At 39.1% G+C, this 21,491-nt stretch overlaps 1 protein-coding gene across 3 annotated transcripts in view; it reads right to left on the reverse strand.

Annotated features, from left to right (window-relative positions):
* The window catches only part of DAPK2 (death associated protein kinase 2), a 44,379-nt gene that overhangs the window by 10,317 nt on the left and 12,571 nt on the right, over positions 1–21,491 (reverse strand). For all 3 annotated transcript variants that reach the window (XM_032195130.1, XM_032195128.1, XM_032195129.1), the window contains 4 exons: positions 9,477–9,698; positions 4,757–4,895; positions 1,669–1,798; positions 612–660 (listed from right to left, as the gene is read on the reverse strand). In XM_032195130.1, coding sequence (XP_032051021.1) covers positions 612–660; positions 1,669–1,798; positions 4,757–4,895; positions 9,477–9,698 — 540 coding nt within the window. The remainder of the gene's footprint in view (positions 1–611; positions 661–1,668; positions 1,799–4,756; positions 4,896–9,476; positions 9,699–21,491) is intronic.

Here is a 21,491-nt window from a genome sequence, read left to right on the forward strand (position 1 = left end):
TTCAGTGTACACAATACTGAGATGTCAATAGTTGCTGCTATGCAGGCAGAAAAGCCATCACTGTCTTAGATAACTGCTACTATCTTTCTTAAAAAAAAAAAAAAGAACAATGTAAAATTCACATTTTCACTGAAACATCAATATTAACATTGATTATATTTATTAAATTAATGTTTTACTGTAGTAGAATTTACTACAGTACACACCAGAACTAAAAAGAAACAGAAGCAAGGATGTTTTGTTCAGGGTGATTTCTTTTGGCTGCCTTCTCAGCAGATCAGATTAGTACACAGGTCTCCTCTGCATGCAGTGCTCTTATAAATAAAGCTGTCACAGGCATTGCAAGAACATGTTTTCTTTTAAGATTGCTCCATTGCAGTGGACAGTGTCAACCTTTTAACCCTCTAACTGCCATTATTAAAATTTTCCAATGCAATTTTGCAGAAGTTAAATGCTCATCATTTTTATTAAAAAGAATCCATAGAAATTGAAAGACAGAACAATGAACTAGTAACTACATTTTGTTCTGTTTGCAGTAGAATGGATTCTCTTCAGAACAAATTGGGAAAAATTACTAGTAGAGCAACCTGGAAAAGAAGTTAAGAACTTACCACATATCTGCAGCTAGTCCCAGTGGCTCATAATTTACTATTTCTGGAGCTGTAACAGATATTTAAAACAAGAATGTGGGTGGGAAGGGAAAGTGAGAGCAAAAATGAAAGGTAGTTATAGGATACACTGTTTATACTTCAACAGTTCTGATAGGAATTCAAGTTCACAAGTGTCCAGGAGAGGTCATACTGAGTAACCTGAAGTATAAGGCAACTCAGTAAGGGTCAGGCAGATACCATATGCAAGTTATAGTGTAAATCATGCCTTCAATAGCAAATTATTTGAGCTTTGTTTTGTTTCCAGAACGACATTTAACTGGTGTCATTTAAGCTAGCTTCTCATAGGTAATCAGAACTAGCTCTTGTGGAAGAGATTAAAATTACAGGCTAGGCTACATTGCTAGCCATGTGAAAACCTGTTATCATTATAAAAATATTTCCTTATTGGAAATCATCCCCATGTAAGACTGCGTGCAAGAGAAAAGGCAAGGTACTGAGATGAAAACAGGTGTCTGTAACAGCACTGAAATGATCTCAGGTCAAGCAACAGTTGTGGTTAACTGGAATATGAATTACAGGTCTCTCCCCTCCCCACCACAACTTGCAGAACCTCCAAATGAAACCAAAAGAAAGGAGAGAGACAAATTAGAATTATGATCAGCAAGCTACACAAAGAAAATCAGGTGGGAAAATATAAGGGAAGTAATTTTATCTAGTAAGAAATCAAAGAAATCTGTGGAATTGTGTATCTAACAGAGATAGCTTACTTGCCCCAGGCAACAAGTAGAAAATGATAATTTGTATTGCAGTGTTTCACAACCTCAATCCTGAATTTGTGTCTCTAAATTTTATTTGGCAACATCCTACTCTCACAGGGGTAGCCCATCTAATGAAAGCACCATTTGCCTATTCTAGAAAAATAAAGTAAATCTCCAGATTTAGGTCACCTTGATACAAACAAAATGAAAACTACTTCTACTCCTTGTTTCTTAACTTCAAAATGATGTCACAACTTACTCAGGACTTGCAATTCAAGACAAAGCAACTGGTCACTCACCTACAAATTCTGGAGTTCCAAAAATGTTTTTAAACTCAACTCCATCTTCTATTTTGTGAGCCAGGCCAAAGTCAATGAGTTTGATGTGTGGAATAGGGATATTTTTGTCTAGAAGCATAATGTTTTCAGGCTAAAAATAACAAAAGATAGATGTTTGTTATTATATCCTCTTGGGAAAGTAGCAGATCTATACTTAAGAGTTATCAAATGTTTTTTTCCTTCACATACACAGCACCATAGAACAAGAAATGCATACCTGTGCCTACCAATATACAATTCACTCTTTTGATAAAGAGATGACAACTTGTGAAATTTGACATCAACAAATGGACCAGAACTTCACAATAGTGAAACAAAACTGATAAAAGTAATACCTTCCTCCTTTTACAGTCTGTATTCTCATCTCAGACAAAATCTTCCTTACTCTCACCTTCCCACTAGTACTTCCAAGCTTTTCTTAATGCTGGCTGTTGCCAGGATGTAAACAACATATCCTTGTTTTCACAGTGGGACAGAAGTTTTTCCACACTACTGTATTTAGTTCACTCATCTGATAAAACATGTCACTAGATTATTATCCCAGCAGCACAGTGATACAATGTGAACTGGGAGCGTGGTATGTTTTGTCCCCTCTTAGATTATAAAATATATCTTGGCCTACAAGGCCCCCTTGGAAGATGCCATACCCTGACCCCATGGATTTACCTCAGTTACAACCACCAGTGCAGATGTAACAGTTAGCAGGTAGCCAAAACTGTGCAACTACCCAAAGTGGGGACAGAGCACTCTTGCTTGATCCTGAAGGAGAGCTGCACAACTAAGAAATTTGGCTGGCAGCATTTAGGCAGAATTGTTACAGGAATTTACACTGAGAAACTTCAGTACTTCTGTCCAGCTACTCCTACTGAACCAGAATCCACTGGATAATGCCTTTGCAAGTGGCTTTTAAGAGATTCTAGACACACCTAAACCTATATAGGGAAGGAAAATACTATTTCCTGTGGCACTAAGTTCATACCTGCAACAAGAAGACCCAGAAAGATTCAGGATTTGCTATATGAATAGTTCTGAAAGTGGCAAGCGTTGGGATTAGAGGTCCTAGTTCATGTATAACAGCAAGCCATTAAAAAAACATGTAGCATTTCTTACAGGTTTGTAGGGCAAAGCCCTGAACCAAAGCTAGAACAACTTTGAAATTAGAGCTAGCTTTTTCTAAAATATAGATTTGAATTCCTTACTCTTCCCAAGATGCAATGGATATTTCTTTTTTTTTTTTTTCCCAACTAAATTTCTCAGCCTTAGTTACTCCCTGCCACCCCTTGAATCACAGGTTTCAGAACTAACTGTGGTTTCAATTTGTCTGATGACAAGCTTCAATGCATTAATTTTTCATAACTTAATCATAAGCTCAAGAGCGACAGTGAGACAATTTGATTCACTGCTGACAGCTGCCTGGCCTTTTCAAAACAGATCCTAACATCTCCTGGTAACGCACACATTCATTCAGAACTGCACTGGGAAAGAAAGCATATGAATAATTTAATATCATAGCCATTGGACCAAGCATAGTTAAAAGCCTATTTTAGCCTCTGGCTAACAAGTCCAGTATTCTTCCAAGGATCTAGGGCATGTGTGCTCACTGCTGGTACAAGATATAAGCTTGTCTGGAGCACAAAGAACAGACTGAAATGGCAAAAAGTCACAGTCACTACCTCTTGGACCGTTTTATTCCTTAGGTAGTGTTAAGATTCTGCAGCTCCACTGCAATCAATGGAGCCCTGTCAAGTGATGAGGTAAATATGCATTATCTTCTATCTAATCAGATCACTGCCTTAAAATATGGGTCTCATTAGCATTATTATTAGTAGCATTAATGCTAGTGAATCTCCAATAACAGTCCTATAAAACCCAGGAGAGTTATTCTGTGAATATGTTTTATTAGGTCATTTGATGTTTTCTGTCAGTGAAATGATTCTCTACTTATCCTCCCTCATTTCTATTTTGCATTTCTCGTAACATCCATATCAACCACCTGATACCACTGGTATTAAATATCAAATTAGTTGCTAGAGATCCGTATAGAAAAAATCGTACCTATATTCACAAAATAATTTCATATCACTAGGTCAATAATTTCATACCACTAGGTATTATGCTGTTTCCTAATACAATGTGAAAACCTTCAGTCTTTGGCTTCTGGATTCACATAGCAATTCCAAAATGAAGTGTACATCCCTTTATAGCTTCATACATCTCACATGCTTTTGTGCATGCCTCCTGAAGTGAAGATTTCAATGGTAGTTTTTGCTAACTAGTCTGTTAGGCTAGATGTAATTTTCAGCATTCACAAAGACTGCATAAATGCCATGAACACTGACTCAGGTAATCAAGAACTTTAAGACAGAGACAGCGTTAGGCATACATTTAGCACAAGCAATCAGCATATGTGTCTTGAGATTCTAGGAGGAGTCTGTCTATAGCACACACATCAGTGCAGTAATTAGCACTACCCTAACCTGGATTTAAAGTTAGCACAAAGAACATGTAACGAAGCAGTAAAGTTTCCTTCATTTTCCTGAAGGACTCTTAAAAGAGTTCCCTTTATTTCCTGTTTTCATTCTATCTTCTATGGAGGAAGCGTATTTTGACTGCACTTCTGGAAGCAGCAATGTTTGAGGAGCCAGTTCTATAGCTGTGGGTCTGCAACTAAGAAAGCACTTTATTCTATAGTCAAGTGTTTAATCCCCAAGGATGACAGACTTCTACCTTCAGATAAGCATGCCCACCTAGGCAGGGCACAACCAAAAGGAGAGAGTCTCTTCTTTATTGATTAGGCTATGCATGTCACCTGACACAGCAGGTAGAGGGCTCTGTGTGGTGTACTTTGAAGGCCCTAAGCGGTTAAGAAAGCAAGAAGTCTCTCTGTTAACCAGACTGCACCGAATGACTCATACTCCTCACGTTATTCTAAACATAGTGGGCATGTTATTTTAGGCATGTTACCAGATACAGATATGCATCAAATTGTACAAATTGCAGTCAGTCATTAAAAACAGCAGGAATGTTAACTCTAAATCAGCATCTTTACCTTTAAATCAAAGTGAGCTATTTTCTTAGAGTGAAGGTAGTTCACACCATCCAAAATCTGCTTGATGAATCTGGTTGCTTCCTCTTCACTCAAAGATTCCTTCTGTGCTAGGAAGTCAAAAAGTTCTCCACCAGACACACTACAAAATGCACGAGAAAACTTCCTGTTATCTACTGCATTGTAGGACATGAGTACAAATACAGAAAACTAAATTAAAAAAAACCTCTATGTAGTTAGAAAAAGGCCACCCTTACAGACAATCTAGAGCTTTGTGTTGTGGTCCCAGACATGACAAAACCTCCTTTTGGCTCCAGCTTCCTCCCCTCTAAATTAAGGATTATCTTTCTCAAATTCATAGATGCTGCAAGGTTTGATTCATCGAGCATCCTGAAGGACCAAAAGGGGTGCAACGTCTGATAAATCTACAGACATACACACACTTCAGTACACGGGCTTTGCTGTTAATGACTTCAACTGCCTTTTTTCAACGTTATCACTCAGGACAAGACAGGAAATAGAGTTGTAATAGTTAACAACTGTTAAAGAATTACTTCTCTTATCAGTTGCCATCAGTAACACAAAGCAATTAGATCTGCCAGCAGATCTTTCCAGAACAGCCAATACAGATTCTGGCCTGACAGATACAACTGACAGGAGAGCATTTATTTTGTGCTGATTTTTTTAAAAAAACAAACTAGATTTCAGCCACTTGGAAGGTACCTAAAATTTGTTTTCTCAAATCAAGGAAGTGCTAGAAGTTACTATGAATTTTCACACCAAAAATGAAATATATTCCATATGTATTTAGTACATAAGACTTCTGTTTTCATTTTTATGTCCTGTATTGAGAGTTCCAGTGCTGTTTTTCCATATATAATGAAATAGTGTTATCTAGATACTGAATTGGGCATTGTTTGCAGTTGTTATTCATAATTACACTCACATTTATTGTTTCCAGCTCACACTGTTATTGATACTACACATTTTATTCTCATTCCATTTTACTGTTCGAGACATACACAAAATGGTTTAACTGGGTTTAACAAATTGGTTCAATAGGCTGAGATGTCCCACCTACCTGTGCTCACCATTCAGAATCCAAGCACAAGACTTGAGTGATCCAACAGTCAATTTGGAACACAAGCTTTTGGCCCTGTTGTCTGATAAATATCAGTAAAAAAAAAGCAGGGAGGTTGAAATGGTCTGAGTTAACTAAGTGCTGTGACTTCCAGTCAAGTTAGATTACATTGCCTGTGTACTGCAGAGGACTTTTAGGCAATTTCCTCTGACCCCGGGGTCTTTACAACACTGGTGGTGACAAGCTGACTTTGCCTCTTTCAGAGCAACTGTTGTGAACAGCTCCAGAACTGCAGAGAGGTCAACTGCAAACAAGAACCCTGTGTCAAATTCCACAGAAATGGGCTCACTTCTTAGTTTCCATGTTGCTGTGGGTGTTGTTACAAGGCAGAGATTTACACAGCACCTGATTAATTGCATATCGATTAATGGATATTTTTTCACAGTTCCTATGTTGCCAGAAACTTTCTATGCAACACGAGGCAGGAGACTTCACGTGCCATTAAAGAAATCCGTAAGTGAAATCTGCTAATCTCTCAGTGAAATCTGTGTACAAAGAGCAGGCAAATCCCATTTCCTTGATGATTGCTATTCAAACTACACTTCAGCAATCACCTCCGGCAGGCGCTCTGGCCCTGTCACCAGGAAGCAAGCTGCACTGGGATACTTTCTTGTACTCTTCTGGAATGTAACCGTGCAGGCACACTACTCCCTCTGTCTCTTTCTGTGAAGGCTCCTTGGTGACAGTTCCTCATGGCAGACTCTTTAATCAGGACTATAAGAAAGAAGGCAAAGCAGCCTCACGGCAGGGTCCATGAGACAAAGAGCAGCAAGGTCATAAAAAAGCATACCCCAAACAACGTGCACATGGAAGGGCAAACTGTGGACCCGCCAAGGTGTGTGTAACAACAGTGAATTTGGCAATGCTCTTCTGCTCCACAATATGAGAAACAGTAACTGTAGAATCAGCCCCCATATAAAGGGAAGATACTCTTGTCTGTGCCAGCACAGTCTGAATTGGGAGAGAAGTCAAGCCAAAGCCTGATTTAAACACCTGGGCAGCTTCTTCAATTAAGCAGGAATACTGGGAACATTCTTTTGAAGATAAAGTCCATGGTAGCTTGTCATAAGATTACTTGGCCAGGTGCTGAAACGTTTCTTTTGATAAATTGCTGGGAGTATAAGTATCAGTGTGACAGGAGTAGAAATCATCTGCTTATGGATAGAATTTAGTTGTCTTTATCAGCAGTTATCATCCTCAATTTGTGTAGAGCAGATGGATGCAGTGGCCTTGATCAGGTCTAAGCTCCATTGCATGCAGCCCTCCAAAAGTGCAATAAGCTACAGCTTAACAATAAGACACACAAAACATGTCAATACGTGTGAGGACAAGAAAAAGTAGAAATTCATGAAATGGGAGGTTGTTTCAACACAAAGTAGCTGCAAAGTAGCTTTCAGAAAAAAAAAAAAAGATCCTTTTCTGTCTTCTAAAGTAGAGACTTCCAGTTACAGATCAACATTTAGCCATAGACATATACTTAAAAATTAGCATATGTTCATCATCACTCATATGCCATCTGCCAGCAGTCACATTAATCTCCAGGAACGCTCCACAGCTTAAATGCTGACTCCCCTGGAAAGCTACTGGTTACTTCATCTCACTCAGGGATCAAAACTTCATTGTTCGGATTCCATGCACAAGGTCAGGGCAGTGCCCTAGGGAACAAACGATCTACATAACTTCAGCTACGGTGTCTTTGTATTTCCTTCCTCACACACACAGAAAAACTGCACCATTTACTAAATATCTTAACATCGCAGTAAGTAGACCACCTCAGAGTATCTCCTCCCCGTCCACAGCTTTATTTCAGGGCCATGAACTGACGGGTAAAGGCTATGTCCCCTTCTTTACAGCTCCTCTAAAACTCAGGGCTTTGTAAACTAGGTGATACTGGCTGCACAAAGAGGAGGACGTAGATCAGAAGGGCTTAAACTGGTGTTTTTCTTCTTTCACTACATGGCAATTTTCCTCCCCATAAGCCACGATCTTACACCGTGACCAACAAAGCTCCTTCTTTGAAGAGCTACTTCCATTCCTGTCTCTGATGAGTACAAGTACGCAATTCTGACCTCTGGTTTGCATGTATTCAGGTATTCAGGTTTCTCCTGGCTCTCAGTTACCAGGTGATTCAGAAAGCCAAGCCACAACAACACAGAAATATATTTGCACATGCAGTAAAATAATTTACTTCCCTTTCAACAGCACACACTATGAACTGTACAGAAAATGCTTTGGACATAGCTCTGGATGACTACCTGTGCACACTCACTTCTACTACAGTCCTGATCCTCTACAATGAAACATCCAGAATGGCAACAAGTCAAGTTCCAAATTTCATCCAAATTCATTTCAAAATTCTAAGTTTGGGTATAAGGAGACCCAATCACTTGGTGCCTCCTCCTTTCTAATTTCTTTAAATAATGAAATAATTTTTATCATGGCTAGTTTTTACTCAACAATTGACTGAGAAAGAGATTGACAAATTTGATACTGTTTCAGACTTCAATAATTATCATTTCTCTACATTGTGAACACCTATTAGTCAGGTTTTCTCACTTCTTTACCGTCGGTGACATTAAATATAGGCAAAAGAACCAAAGGTGACTCCCTGAAATGCAAACTCACATTCCAACTAAGCAAAGGTTCCTTAGCCAAGACTTTAAGATGATTCCTAACCTCACTTCCAGCTTCTCTGGGATGTTCGTTTATTCTTCCAGGAAGGGTCATGCACAGGTTATGCAGAACAAGCCTGTGTTCCCTCAGCCCAGACAGAGAAGCTGCTGGTTTTAAATCTCTCCTTAAATAGCACAAACCGGTCTATGTTATTTAGCCAAATATGTATAATAATCATCCTAAACCAGCAGTCTGGCAACCCAATGGGTCACAAAGTAGGGATGAGGTAGAGCAGTGCACAGATGCCCTGGTTGGAAGGTTCACTTGTCAGTGGATCCTCAATGACAAGGGTTTTCCCACATCGCATGGCAAAACTTGACAGAAGAACAGTTCTCCTTCATTCCCACCCTGCTGCTATTTGTGCTTAGCAGTCGAAGTTTGGGAATTCAAAAAACTTTTCCATGCTCACCTTCTCCCCTCCCACCCCCTTTCCCTACAGGTACTGTAAGTGAGGAAAATATGGATGTAGTGAGAACGACTGAAAATGTTGCAAAGGGCTTGATAGCTTCACATGCACTGCAAGGGAAGAAAGCAGGAAGAAAAATGAGATGAGTGTCAGTAGCCATTTGTAGTTCCTCCAAGGTCCTCCAAGGTTCACATCAGAGCAGCACTGGGCAGACATGAGGTAATCCCTCTGCTAGCAAACTGTTTTTAAATGAACAACAGTCCTTGGCTCAGGAACAATGGCCTCAGCTGATTTAAGGTACACCTGTATCCCCAGGACACACGGGTGGACCAGGGCGCCTGTTTACCAGCAACCTCATTCAGTTCTTCTGCCAAGATCTGTGCGGCCTGAGAACACAACAGCTCCATTTCAGCAGTGCCTCTGTGCTCTGGCAGCCTCTACAGCCCTTTCCTGTTCCTATTTACCTCATCCTGCCCCAGAGGATAGGAAGTCCCCTTACTCACAGCTCAAGGATGAGGACCACATCCGTCTTGTTCTCATAGATGTCGTGCAACTTGATGATGTTGGCATGTAGGGTCTGCTGCAGGATAGTCACCTCCCGTTCAATTTCCTCACGCCTCACTCCACGACGGCTGGCCCGACTCTGACGCTTTTTAATGAACTTTGCAGCATACTCCAAACCTGTGCTCCTTTCTCTACATTTCTTCACAATTGCAAACTGGCCACTGAAAGAACAAGACGATGATAAAAACTCTGGTAAACCTTTCATATAATCCTCTGGTAGTATCTCACAGCTTTCTGAAAAAGCCATTCACATACAAAGCTTGATCCTACAAGCTCTCCTGAGCAACACTGTTAAAGTCATACAGACTTGTTCTCCGTACAATACTGGGGACTGTCAGAGCTCCACATTAAAGTCGCTAGGAGCATAACAAGGTGGTTAGCCTCCTGCTGTGTCCAAAAGGTAGAAAACACAAGCAGTGTCTGACTACAGGAGGGTAGAAGTGTCAATCTCTAAAAAGCAGTTCACGTTTAAATGAATAAGAACTAGCTCAAAAGGTTCAAATTATCAGTCCTTCACTGGATGATGCTTAAGGCAGCTAAGTTTGTGACACAGCACTGGATGCTTTGAGAGGACATGCATGCGCTGAGGAGTTTCCCTTCAGAATAATCTCTCAGAAACAAACTCAAAGGACTGATGACCCTTCAGAAATGCAGAATTGGCCTCCAGTAACCAGTTTTCAAAGAAAATAATGGTTTATTCACATTTCTGCACTTTGTTGATAATTTGGCTGTAAATGTAACTGGAATAACCACCGGTTTCTCACTGCACATCAAGGACAGAGAATTCCTCATTGTATTAAATGGCATTAAAGTTTAAAAGACATGTGGCTGCTATTTGCTAATAACATTTTCCTGACTGTGGCTCCTGAAGTAAGACATTTCATTCCAATTGTAATATTTCCCTCTTATCTTTTAAGAGGGAAACACTTCGAGGTCAGATGACTGACTCAGACAATAGTAACCCTTCAGGTTGCAGCCTTAGGTCAGTGATGTGAATTTCTCAAGATGAGACAGTTGTTATTGGCTCTTCAATAGTAAAGTAGGGGACCCTACTTTGTTCTCATTTGTGTGAACTCTTCTCCCTTCATCATACCCTTGAGAGGCACTTTTTGAACTCAGAAGCACCATCTCCACAAAACTGATGCTCCCTCCTTCTCATTTGTCTTTCTGAAAAGTAACTGTAATCAAGCTGTGATAAATCTAACCAAAATTAAGAAAGAAAGGTGGTGTGTAGCTAAAGAAGGATTTAAACAATATAAATTCTGTGTAAGGCAAGAATATGGCATGAAACTGTGATTATTCAGAGGATCCTTTTGCCCATCCCATTTGGAATCAATAACTTCTTCCAGACAAGGACAACTGTGTTATATCTTAGGAACATTTAATCACACAAAGGTCATCACAAACATACAAACAAGGAAATAAAATCACAAGCCATCACTCTGAGTTTGCATTTAATCTACCCAGGAGATGTAAGAGAGCCACTTCTACCTCACTTCACAAAAATTAATTTTAAATAAAATTAATTTTAATAAAGTAATAAGTATTTTAATAAGTATTTTTAATACATAATTTTAATAATTTTTAATAAATTACTCATTTTTAAACAGTTACATGCTTTTGACAAGTCTTCTTGGACCTAATGGTACTTCAGGATTGTCCATTACTCTACCTTTTCACAACCAACAAGTTACTGGTGTAGATCTGGACATAATAAGGTGTAAAGTAAAAAAACAAAAAGGTGAGGTTGAATTTGAGCTGGTGGGAAACAAGGACCTAGTGCAGAAGTGTAGTGCACAGTAAAACTGCCATGGAAAATTACTCTAACAGCAGCATTTGGAGATTGTGTTTGATGAGCTTGATGGCAAACTGCTGCTGACAGGACAAATCTTGTAGGAATCTCTCTGCACCTCAACCTACAAGAGTTTGAATGGAAGGAAAGGTTGATGATATTTTTTTGTTAGGACACTAATCCTAGCTAAAAATCCATGCTTTGCCCTTTTCACAATAATTAGAATGAAAAGCAAGGAAGCTTCAAGTCTACCATGTGCACCCTATATCCCACCAATTAATATTTGATACATTCATACTTTAGCTAAAAACATGCAAAAATATTTCATCTTTTTTTTCCACTGTGTTGCAGAAGGAACTTTCAAACTCTAGGAAGAAGTAGAACTCTTCTTTTGTGTTGCTCTGGTAAGCCACAGTCAACTAATACGTCGGTCAAATCATTACCCTTGGCTAGAATGTATAAACCATAAGATGTATGCAAGGCCCTGCCACCAGAAGAGCCATCTTACCTAAGCTGTTGTTCATAAGAAGTCTGCTGATGGCCAATTATTCTCAAACAGAAGAAAAAAAAAAAACACCTGACACTATGCTTGAAAAACCACCCAGTCTCTCCTGCCACAATGCACTGAGACCTCACTCTGCAAGACTTGGTAGCTCTGCAGTCCCACAATGTATGTTTAGTGTCAGATATTTCTGTAGTCAGGGCATTATAGCCAGGGTTGTAAGGACAAGATTCATCTTACAGATAACCTTTACCTACTGTGATTTCATCAGCCAGGATCCCTTTGTAACAATCAAACACAATCCTTAAGTGCAGCCCCCCATGGCTACACTACAGAAGCACTGAGCTGTTATTGCTTTCAATATTATTATATCCTTCACTGGCTGGTAAGCAAGAGATGCAACTACAGCTGGAACGTAAAGTATGAAACATACACAGCAGTAATAGTCAGAACCTTATAATTATGCAATGCACTTGGTACTTCACTAACACAGGTGGCTGGTTAGAGTCTGTCTTTAACCTAGAAAGGCAAAGAAATCAAAGATTAAAGCTGTCACTTGGCCCTTGCTTGCTCTCAAAAGCTAACAGTCCACAGCAGAAGCAGCCTCTCATTTCAGAGGGTTCAAACCATGACAGACAGCCTGAAGTACTGCTTTTTGGTTTTCATTTTCAGATGTAGCCTAGGACCTTTTCAAGTGAGGCAGGAACAGTCGGGCCAAGTGGGACAACTGTAGTTATCCCTTTAGGATTCAATCACAGATGGAATCAGGAGTGCAGGCACTTATTAAATCCATTAATTAATACATATTTCTGCTTCCTGATTTTATCATTACATGAAAACTCTAGAGAACTTCAGAGAATGAAATTGCTGTTACAAAATCAGCAAATTTGCCTTAAACATACTAAAAGAGTTGGATCTGTAATGCTAAGAGCTATTTATGTAAAACATCATAGGCTTCATGTTTGTTGTTTGTTGTTTTTTTTTGTTTTTTTTTTTTTTTGAATTATTATGGGGGCTTGGGGAAAGGGCTTGTTTGACTGTTTTTCAAAACTCATGTCCTATTTGGGCCAGATTTTCTGAAGAGACATGGTACCGTCATGTCTTTGAAGAGACATGGTCACTGTATTGGCTTCCTTGACTTCACTCTGAGGACGAGTTTTGCCAGCAAAATTTAGTGAAAAATTATTTCTTTATAACTATTGATTATGGGAGTGAACGGAGTCACGCTTAGAAAGCCCGATGATACTGTAGGTTTTGTACATTTTAGTTTACTTAAAAGCTTACAAAGGTAACAGACACAGCACAGGAATTCCCATTTTCTCCTTAGACAGTTATAGCCTGGGGCAATTGTTCATCACATTACCCATTCCTTTGTAATCTATTTCCCCCCTGCATGTCTACCCACAGTCACACATCTACCTGTTCCTTTCATAGCCTTCATGCCATTGCCTTTATCCCTTAAAAACAGGCTTTTGTGGACAGCCTTTACTGAGACATTTCATGACCAAACAGATCATGTTGCAAGCCAAAAGGAAAAAGACAGAAAAATGCATCATTTCTTAGCCTAAGAGATTTAAGACTATTATGATGCAATTAGCCATGATACTGTCCATAGCCAAGTGTACCCCACACCTTATTTGCTGCTTATTAAAGCATCACAGGAGAATGTGATTTCTAGACCACCTTAGAGCCAGCCACCACAAAGTAACAGCTGATGGATCCTTCAGCACAAGTAGCCTGATGCTCTCCCAGGCACTGATGCACTGAAGACCTCTAAGAGAAAAGCTAAAGGCTGGAGAAGGGACAAGGAGGGGGAAAGGTCTTTGAACAGATGTGAGAGGGGTGACATATTGCTGTGCTTTTCTATCACACATGTATTAAAATGAGTAGTTTCTGCAGATACCCATACAGCTATGAAGAAGAGGGGGTCTCACTGGTGTTTAACAATCAGTCAGCCATGTTCCAGGTTAGTATTAACAACAGAGCTCTTAAAATCAAGGACCAAAGACTACAGCGTTTCTGTGCCTCATAATGCATTTGCACTCAGTGGGTAAGAATCAGTGTCAACTTCCAAACCTTGCAATCCAGATAAGGCAAAGGGTAGCAAAAAAAAAAAAAAAGTGTCTTCTCTTTGACTGAAGAGTTGACAGCACTGAGAAATTAAGCTACTTATTTAATTTTACATGCAGAGTCTGTGGCAGATATCAGAGTCTAAAACAAATTTTACAGCTTGGATGTCCAAATTTCAACTGAACATCTTTGCCAAAATGCACGTTCTTAATACATCACTGAAATGAAGTTGACTTGGATCCTACAGAGCAGTATTTACAACACACACTAGATAAGCTCATAGGCTGATAATTCCTACTTTTTATTTTTTTAAGGGAAGTTTGTTCCCTTTCAGAAATGTTTTGTACAGCTGTATAACAGCCTTGTTAGAGATTCAATGTAGGCTGTCCTCAACTGTGCTAGCACATCAAGAGTATAAACAATAGCAGCTGCAACCTGTCAGTTACAATATAATTAGGTACAACATGAAATTTGTCCATCATTAAGACAGGAATTTATCCTAGCAATGAAGACAACCTATTATTTGGATTGCTAATATCATCTAGATCTGTCACTGAAGAAGAACACAGAGAGACAATATTACCAAGTGGCATTAGAGTCTATTTTCAGAATCACGCTTTATATGAGCAGTTCAGCTTATGTTATTGTGCAGTTCAGAAGAGGATATGGGGGCAGAGAGAGGAAACTAGACAATCCAGCATAGCTGGATAACTTCTTGCTTTATTGCAAGTTCATTTAATTTCATTTAATTATTTATTTTTTTAAAATGAACATTAGAGATGATTTTTAATGGTGGTTTAGGAGGGTAATGCTCTGGGGCAGAATTTGACTTGAGTGACTGACAGAGGTGCAGCCTGCCAGCTTTGTACACTTCACTGGGTAACAGTGGTATTGCTATAGTGCATTACAATAAGAAGAGCCTTCAAGCTACTCTATGTATATGCATGGGTTTTTATGAGTCTTCCTCTGATATTCCAGAAACACCACATTGCTCAGTAGCTGTCATGGAAAGCTGAAAATATGTAAACAAAATACTGAGATGACAGCACAGGTTACCTGACTCCAGCCTGGCACTGAGGCTAGTGTAGGGATAAATCAGGAAGATGGCTCTGCCTGTCATTTGAGAAGAGCAAACCACTTCATCCCCAAATACCAAACATATGTTCCCCTTTCTGCATGTCCAGTCTATTCTTCATTCTGTCCATACCATCTTCGTTTAATTCATTCCAAAAAAAAAAAAAATCTATAAAACAAGAACTTATTTTTATTACTTTTCAGTAGTTGTTAAAACTTGAAATTCCCATAAGATAGATGTTATGGTAGAACATGTTGACAGGTACACGTGACACTGAAATACATTTTCAAGAAGTTCTTTGTGAAGTAAATGAACCTGAAAAAGAAAGATAGAGTTCTGGAATTCTGCCAGTCAAGGGCCTATGCTCAGTCCCAAAATGAGCCAGGACAATTTACTTTGGAACAGATTTGCAAGGGATTTTAGGCAGCAACCTCCCACTGATTTTAATTTTAATGGTAAATAGGTTCCTACGCACTTGATAGAAAAATGACACCCGAGTTTTTCTGTATTTCATTTCCCAAAGTCTGTAAAATACAGGTAATGCGACTGGAAGAATGTAGTAAAACTTCTAGGAGTAAGCATACAGCTGGACCTACATTTAACTTCCTGTCTCTAGACATCATTAGAATTACAATTATAACCACTCACATTTTTTTCCACTAGGTGATCCTCCCAAGAACGCACTGCCAGAAGGGAAACTAAAAAAACAGCCTAACAGCATCTCAGCCATGCTCTTAAATGCCTATATGCACATGCAGACTACCAGGACCGCAGAACAGTTTAACCCTTCTTTTTACAGAAGATCTGCAAACTCAGTTCAGCCACTATTTAAAGGGATTTCTTTGGTTTCCAATCTGGAAGATGTTTACTTGAGGTAGAGTTTTCAATGGGAAGTCGCTCAGCTCAGCAGTACCAGCAGTATGTGCTCAAGCTGGTGGAAAAATGCAACCTCAACCAATTGCAAGAGAAAAACACAGTGATATTTTTCCACCCACCCTTTGTTTTTTTCCACTTACATGGTGCCATAAATATCTATTACTCTCCTTTAATGATGTTTTTGACCTATAGCAGATGCAGAAAGGTGAACATTCCAGATTTCTCTTTCATTTGAGGAAAACAGACATATGAAGTACACCAAGCTACAGCAGTATAAGCATGGTAATACCAACGTTGACACATTTGGTGTTGCTGCACCAGACGGAACAGTCTGTTAAACTGTATTGGACACAAACAAATGCTTTTAAGGGAAGCGGAGATGACCTTCCATTCCTTTTCTCCTCTCTCACATTTGATTATTATGTTTTAGCACGTTTACATCAAGCTTTCTAGCCTACTTCAGTTCTTGCTCAGATGGGCACTTCTCTCAAGTCTGAAGCTGAGTTAAAGTAACTGCAGTTACTTTGTCAGCCAGGTGGTTCTAATAGTACCATTACATTCCAGACAAAGGGCCTTGAAGGACACTTCTTAAGTTCAAGTCTCAAAGCCACACAAACCACGCAGAAAAACAACAAAACTCAAGCCTGATTGCAGTTCAGAACAATGTACACAAATAAAAATATACACAAGGTACCATAACAAAAACAGTCTGCTATAGAAAGGAGCTTACAGAAAAAAAAAAAAAAAAAAAAAAAAAAAAAGCTGTGAAAAGATAATATGGTGTTCACGATTCAAATAAAACCATGTATTTTGGATTTGTACTTTTTACTTCACATTTAAGACATTCAGTTGTGGGAATGCAAGCCTATTAGGGTTTATCTGCTATTAGAAACACTGCCCCAAACAAGGACAAAATGACGTAATTCATACACGTGGTTGCCTGCATGCAGGAAGCCAAAATACAGCTTGGTGATCTAATTTTAGGTTTACTAGACTTTGCAAAGTTTGCCAGTTGTCTCTCTAATTGGATGATAAATTACATTTGGTCCCTCGACAGCAAGAAAAAAAAGTTACACCTTATCCAGTGCCATATATTCTCTGAGCTATGAGGCAATATGATATATTTAACTCTGAAAACAATTTTTTTTATGCTTACTGACAGCAACAGACAGCAACAATCAGTGTACGTCATTAGCTGCTGCTAACAGCTTCACCTTATGTCAGCAGGACATTGTCTGCTCCCCAGTACAAGTCAACAGCACCCTTTGCTTTGGTTTGACATAATCTATAGCTAGATCAAGAGGAGAGTAAAAATCCTAAAAATACATTATGAAATCATCATGTGTCATTATTATTTTCCTTTTGCATTCTTAAGTTAATATACAAAACCAGAATCACAAACAATAACGTCAGGCTAACACAGGTTAGCGTTCTGGATTCAAGAGGCTGCCTATAGAGCCCAGATACCATGGCTTATTTAGTTTCAACACTGAAGGGTCATTTATTCACTGTCACAACTGTTGTTTTTATGCCAACAGTTCTGTTAATGATAACTTTTTGCCACTATTAAATTCATACCGGTTTTAAATGGTAATCTCATCCTTTGAAATTCTGCATTTCACTTCTTTTCCACACTTTTTCCCCCCCTTGGGAAAACTAGGTTCTAATATATATTTTTTTAATTTCATAGTTGTAATTTCCAAAGCAAAGCCCTTAAGAATTCTTGCTGAACGTGCTTCTTAAAAACCTCAAGCTCCTAAAGCAGTTTTCCTCCCCAAAAGACTCTCTTCCCTCTTTCCTTACACTTCAGAGACAAATTCTACTAGTTTCATTGCACTGGCATGCTCTTAAGCTCTTCCCACCAAAGAGGACAGCAATCTGTTGTTAACTCCTTCTACAAGTCATTTGTGGGCTTTCAGAACTCACTCACAAAACAACTGAATCAAAAACCATGCAAGGTTCACAAACTATATGAATAAAAATACTTCACTGGAAGCTTTCTGTAAAAAGTCCGTGATCACAGCCATGAAGAACTGGGAGCCTTCTGTAAATGGACTATAGCAATAATCTTTAGTGTGTTTTATTTTTCACAGGCATTTTTATTTTTTATAAACTAAACCAGCATTTGGAGTGGCAGAATTTTAAATAAGTAGTGAATAAATAGTGTGTCTAGCAGCACAATATTTATTGAGGAGCTAAACTGTGATAGCTGAAACACCAAGAACAGAAATCCTAGCACAGCAAGGTCAAAGGGAAAGTATCCTCTTGTTCCCATAAGACTTCATGAAACAGAACTCTCAAAAAACCCAAACATCTACCTGCTTAATTCTCTGCTGAGACCTGTCACAAACGTCACTGTACTTTCTGTGGTTAAGGTGCAAATAAAGTGTTTTCTTTTGTTTAAAAAAAAAAAAAAAAAAAAAAAAAGCAAACAAAGTGGCTACCTCTCCTAGAATAACTACACACTACCTAGACTGCAGCAGATGCCAGATTACAACAGAATGCTTTAAACATTTTCTTAACAGAGTATTTCATATGAATTTTGACACCTAAAAAGTACATAAATCCTTCAAGCATGTGAAAGATACAAAAGTAAAACCTATTCACAATACTCTACAGTCACATGGTCAACCTCTCACGCAAGATTATCACAGACACGTCATTAGTTCTTAACCCAGCCCTGTGACGGAGTTCAGAAGAAAATCTTTACGTTATGAGACATGACTACCCTGACATTACTTCAGGTTCACTTAGTGGCTGGGCAGTGTCAGGGTGACTTAAAACCAGTTCATAGAGAGAGGGAAGTATCACAATACCACTACTATAACAATATGCCACTTTAAACCTAACAAGAGGTATTATTTTATACAGAAAGAAGAAAAAAAATCAGCTGCCACTGTAAACACAGTGATATTTTCGCCACCACTCATGTTTTTACTAACCGATTGTATAATGCACCAGAACAGTGACTTTACAAGGTAAGTTTCAATACTCACAACAGGAAAGTGCTGAGCAGTTCTGAACATATGCTGTGTCTGATAACGTCTGCAGCACCTTTCACCCACATTTCTTTACAGCTCAAAGGTAACCAACATGTCCTGGGCTAAAGACAACGCGTCCACTGTCAGAAAAGAATCAGAACAGTGGAAGAACATGGACTAAGCCAGAAGGATCCAGTTTACTGGAGTAAGTAGGGAGCAAATAAACCATTTGAAATTCAAATCACCATTTAATAAACCTTATACTCCTGAACAGTGACTTATTATTGGCTTAATAGCCTATTAAGTAATGTTACCAATTAACATATATAACATCAACAGTCAATTAAGTAACGTTATCTGAAATAAAGACAATTAATGCCTTAGACACCATTTTGGGTCATTAGCTCTGACTCACAACAAACTGTGCCACCTATTCAGTCATCACCAGCATCTTCCGAAGCTGTTAAATGTGTGGGGGTTTTTTTTTTTTTTTTTTTTTTTTTTTTTTTTTTTTTTGGAAGCTTCCCAATGACACAGTGACAAGCAATGTAGTCTATCAGCTCCTCAGGATGGAAAAGCAGAGTCTGCAGTGATATAGCACTAGCCCAGCAATTCTGGCAAGTTACTGATAGCCTGGCAAGCATTATTTAATCTAAAGCTCAAGAATTAAATGTGCATGATAGAAATTCTTCCCACTTATCACATTTTAGTTTTAGATTGAATATCAACTCTTGGAGTAGGAATGAACAGAGTCCAGAGACCTAGGGAAGGTCAAAGCTGACTCATGCTCAGCAGGAATAGCTGATTTGATAAGCTGTTCCTTCTGCTATGTGGAGCAACACCAGTGCATACGTAACATGCATGCAGAAGGTTAGCACACTGTACCCTGTGTCTAAAGGTCCAAATCTAGCTGAATGCAAACAGATCATAGTATACCTGAGAGCAATAAATTATAAGGGGGAACCAGTACTATGGTTTAATGGTTAAATATTTTTTCCCCTTCCCCATGAATGAAAGGGATGGAAATCATGCTGGCATTTTAATCAAGTTTTTAGAAAATTATCTGTAAGGCCAAAACCACGAAGGGTTCCTGAAAGTCCCATTTCACTGCTCTTTGTGGATTCTTCTGGTCCACCAAAGTAAAAGGAAGAAGTTCCCTCCTCATCTTTTTTAGTTTCTGCTACACAAAACAATCTCCTCCAGCAGCAGGACAGCACAGAAGCTGTGCTATTTGTTCTCTCCACTCTTCCTACATAGGAAACAGACACACCAATACAAATTCTCTGTGAGGATTATGGATCCACAAAACTCAAATACTGAGACTAATTACTCCAATTACAAAACAAAACAATTTTTCTCCGTGCTTCATGATACAAAACCAAGACTTTGGAAATAGTTGAAAGAACATTAAAAACTAGCAGGGAAAACCATTTAAAAAGGAGAAATCTAAAATCACTCACTCTGCTGGAAGGAATAGAAATCCAAAAAGAACGACTGTATTAGAGAGCTGATGACAATCTTAGAATCATAGAATATCCTGAGTTGGAAGGGACCCTTAAGGATCATCAAGTCCAACTCTTGACACCGCACAGGTCTACCCAAAAGTTCAGACCATGTGACTAAGTTCACAGTCCAATCTCTTCTTAAATTCAGACAGGCTCGGTGCAGTGACCACTTCCCTGGGGAGCCTGTTCCAGTGTGCAACCACCCTCTCTGTGAAGAACCCCCTCCTGACGTCCAGCCTAAATTTCCCCTGCCTCAGCTTAACCCCGTTCCCGCAGGTCCTGTCACTAGTGTTAATGGAGAAAAGGTCTCCTGCCTCTCGACACCCCCTTACGAGGAAGTTGTAGACTGTGATGAGGTCTCCCCTCAGCCTCCTCTTCTCCAGGCTGAACAGGCCCAGTGACCTCAGCCGTTCCTCGTACGTCTTCCCCTCCAGGCCTTTCACCATCTTCGTAGCCCTAATCTTAGTTATGGTGATCTAGTATCCCATGCCATAGTGTATATTGAATCTTACGTTGAAACAAATGAATGACATAGAAGATTTTTGTAACAAGAAATATTAATAGGTACTGGTTAGTGCTCAGTAATTAAAGTTACATTTTGCATTGAAAACAAAGACTTGTTCTGCATGTATTATACGAAATAAAGAATCCAAGGTTACTCTTCCAGATTCAGAGAACTAGTTCAAATTACAAGTGAATCTAAGAAGAGAGTTAAGTTCCATGTCTGAGAAAGCTCAATACTGTGTAACTTCTACATACAGGGAAAAAAAAAATCCTTGTATGAAGATACTGTGTGATGTGTGTGAGGAGTAAATTTCCTAGCTCTAATTACACCCTTCTGCTTACCAGGGAGAGTCCATCTAGCTAGGTGACATGACTTTTTACCATGGATTTCCAAGTTCTTCTCCTACAAAGAATACCTCAGTTATCTGTGCTTTTGGTTTCCATTAGGTAAATAAGCATTTATTAGTTACGCTGTCAGAACAGTGATTATATGCCAGGCCCCTAAGCCCCATTAGCACTGGTAAAACATTGCATCTGGTGTTCTTTAAGTTTCACCCAGAAAAAAAAAGAAGTCTACTGTCTCAGCAAGCTGACCTGATCACACACATGGCAGGGAAGAGGCAGGACTTGTAGCTGGAGATGGGGAACT

The sequence above is a fragment of the Aythya fuligula genome, chromosome 11 (assembly GCF_009819795.1).
Source record: "Aythya fuligula isolate bAytFul2 chromosome 11, bAytFul2.pri, whole genome shotgun sequence".
NCBI classification, from domain to species: domain Eukaryota; kingdom Metazoa; phylum Chordata; class Aves; order Anseriformes; family Anatidae; genus Aythya; species Aythya fuligula.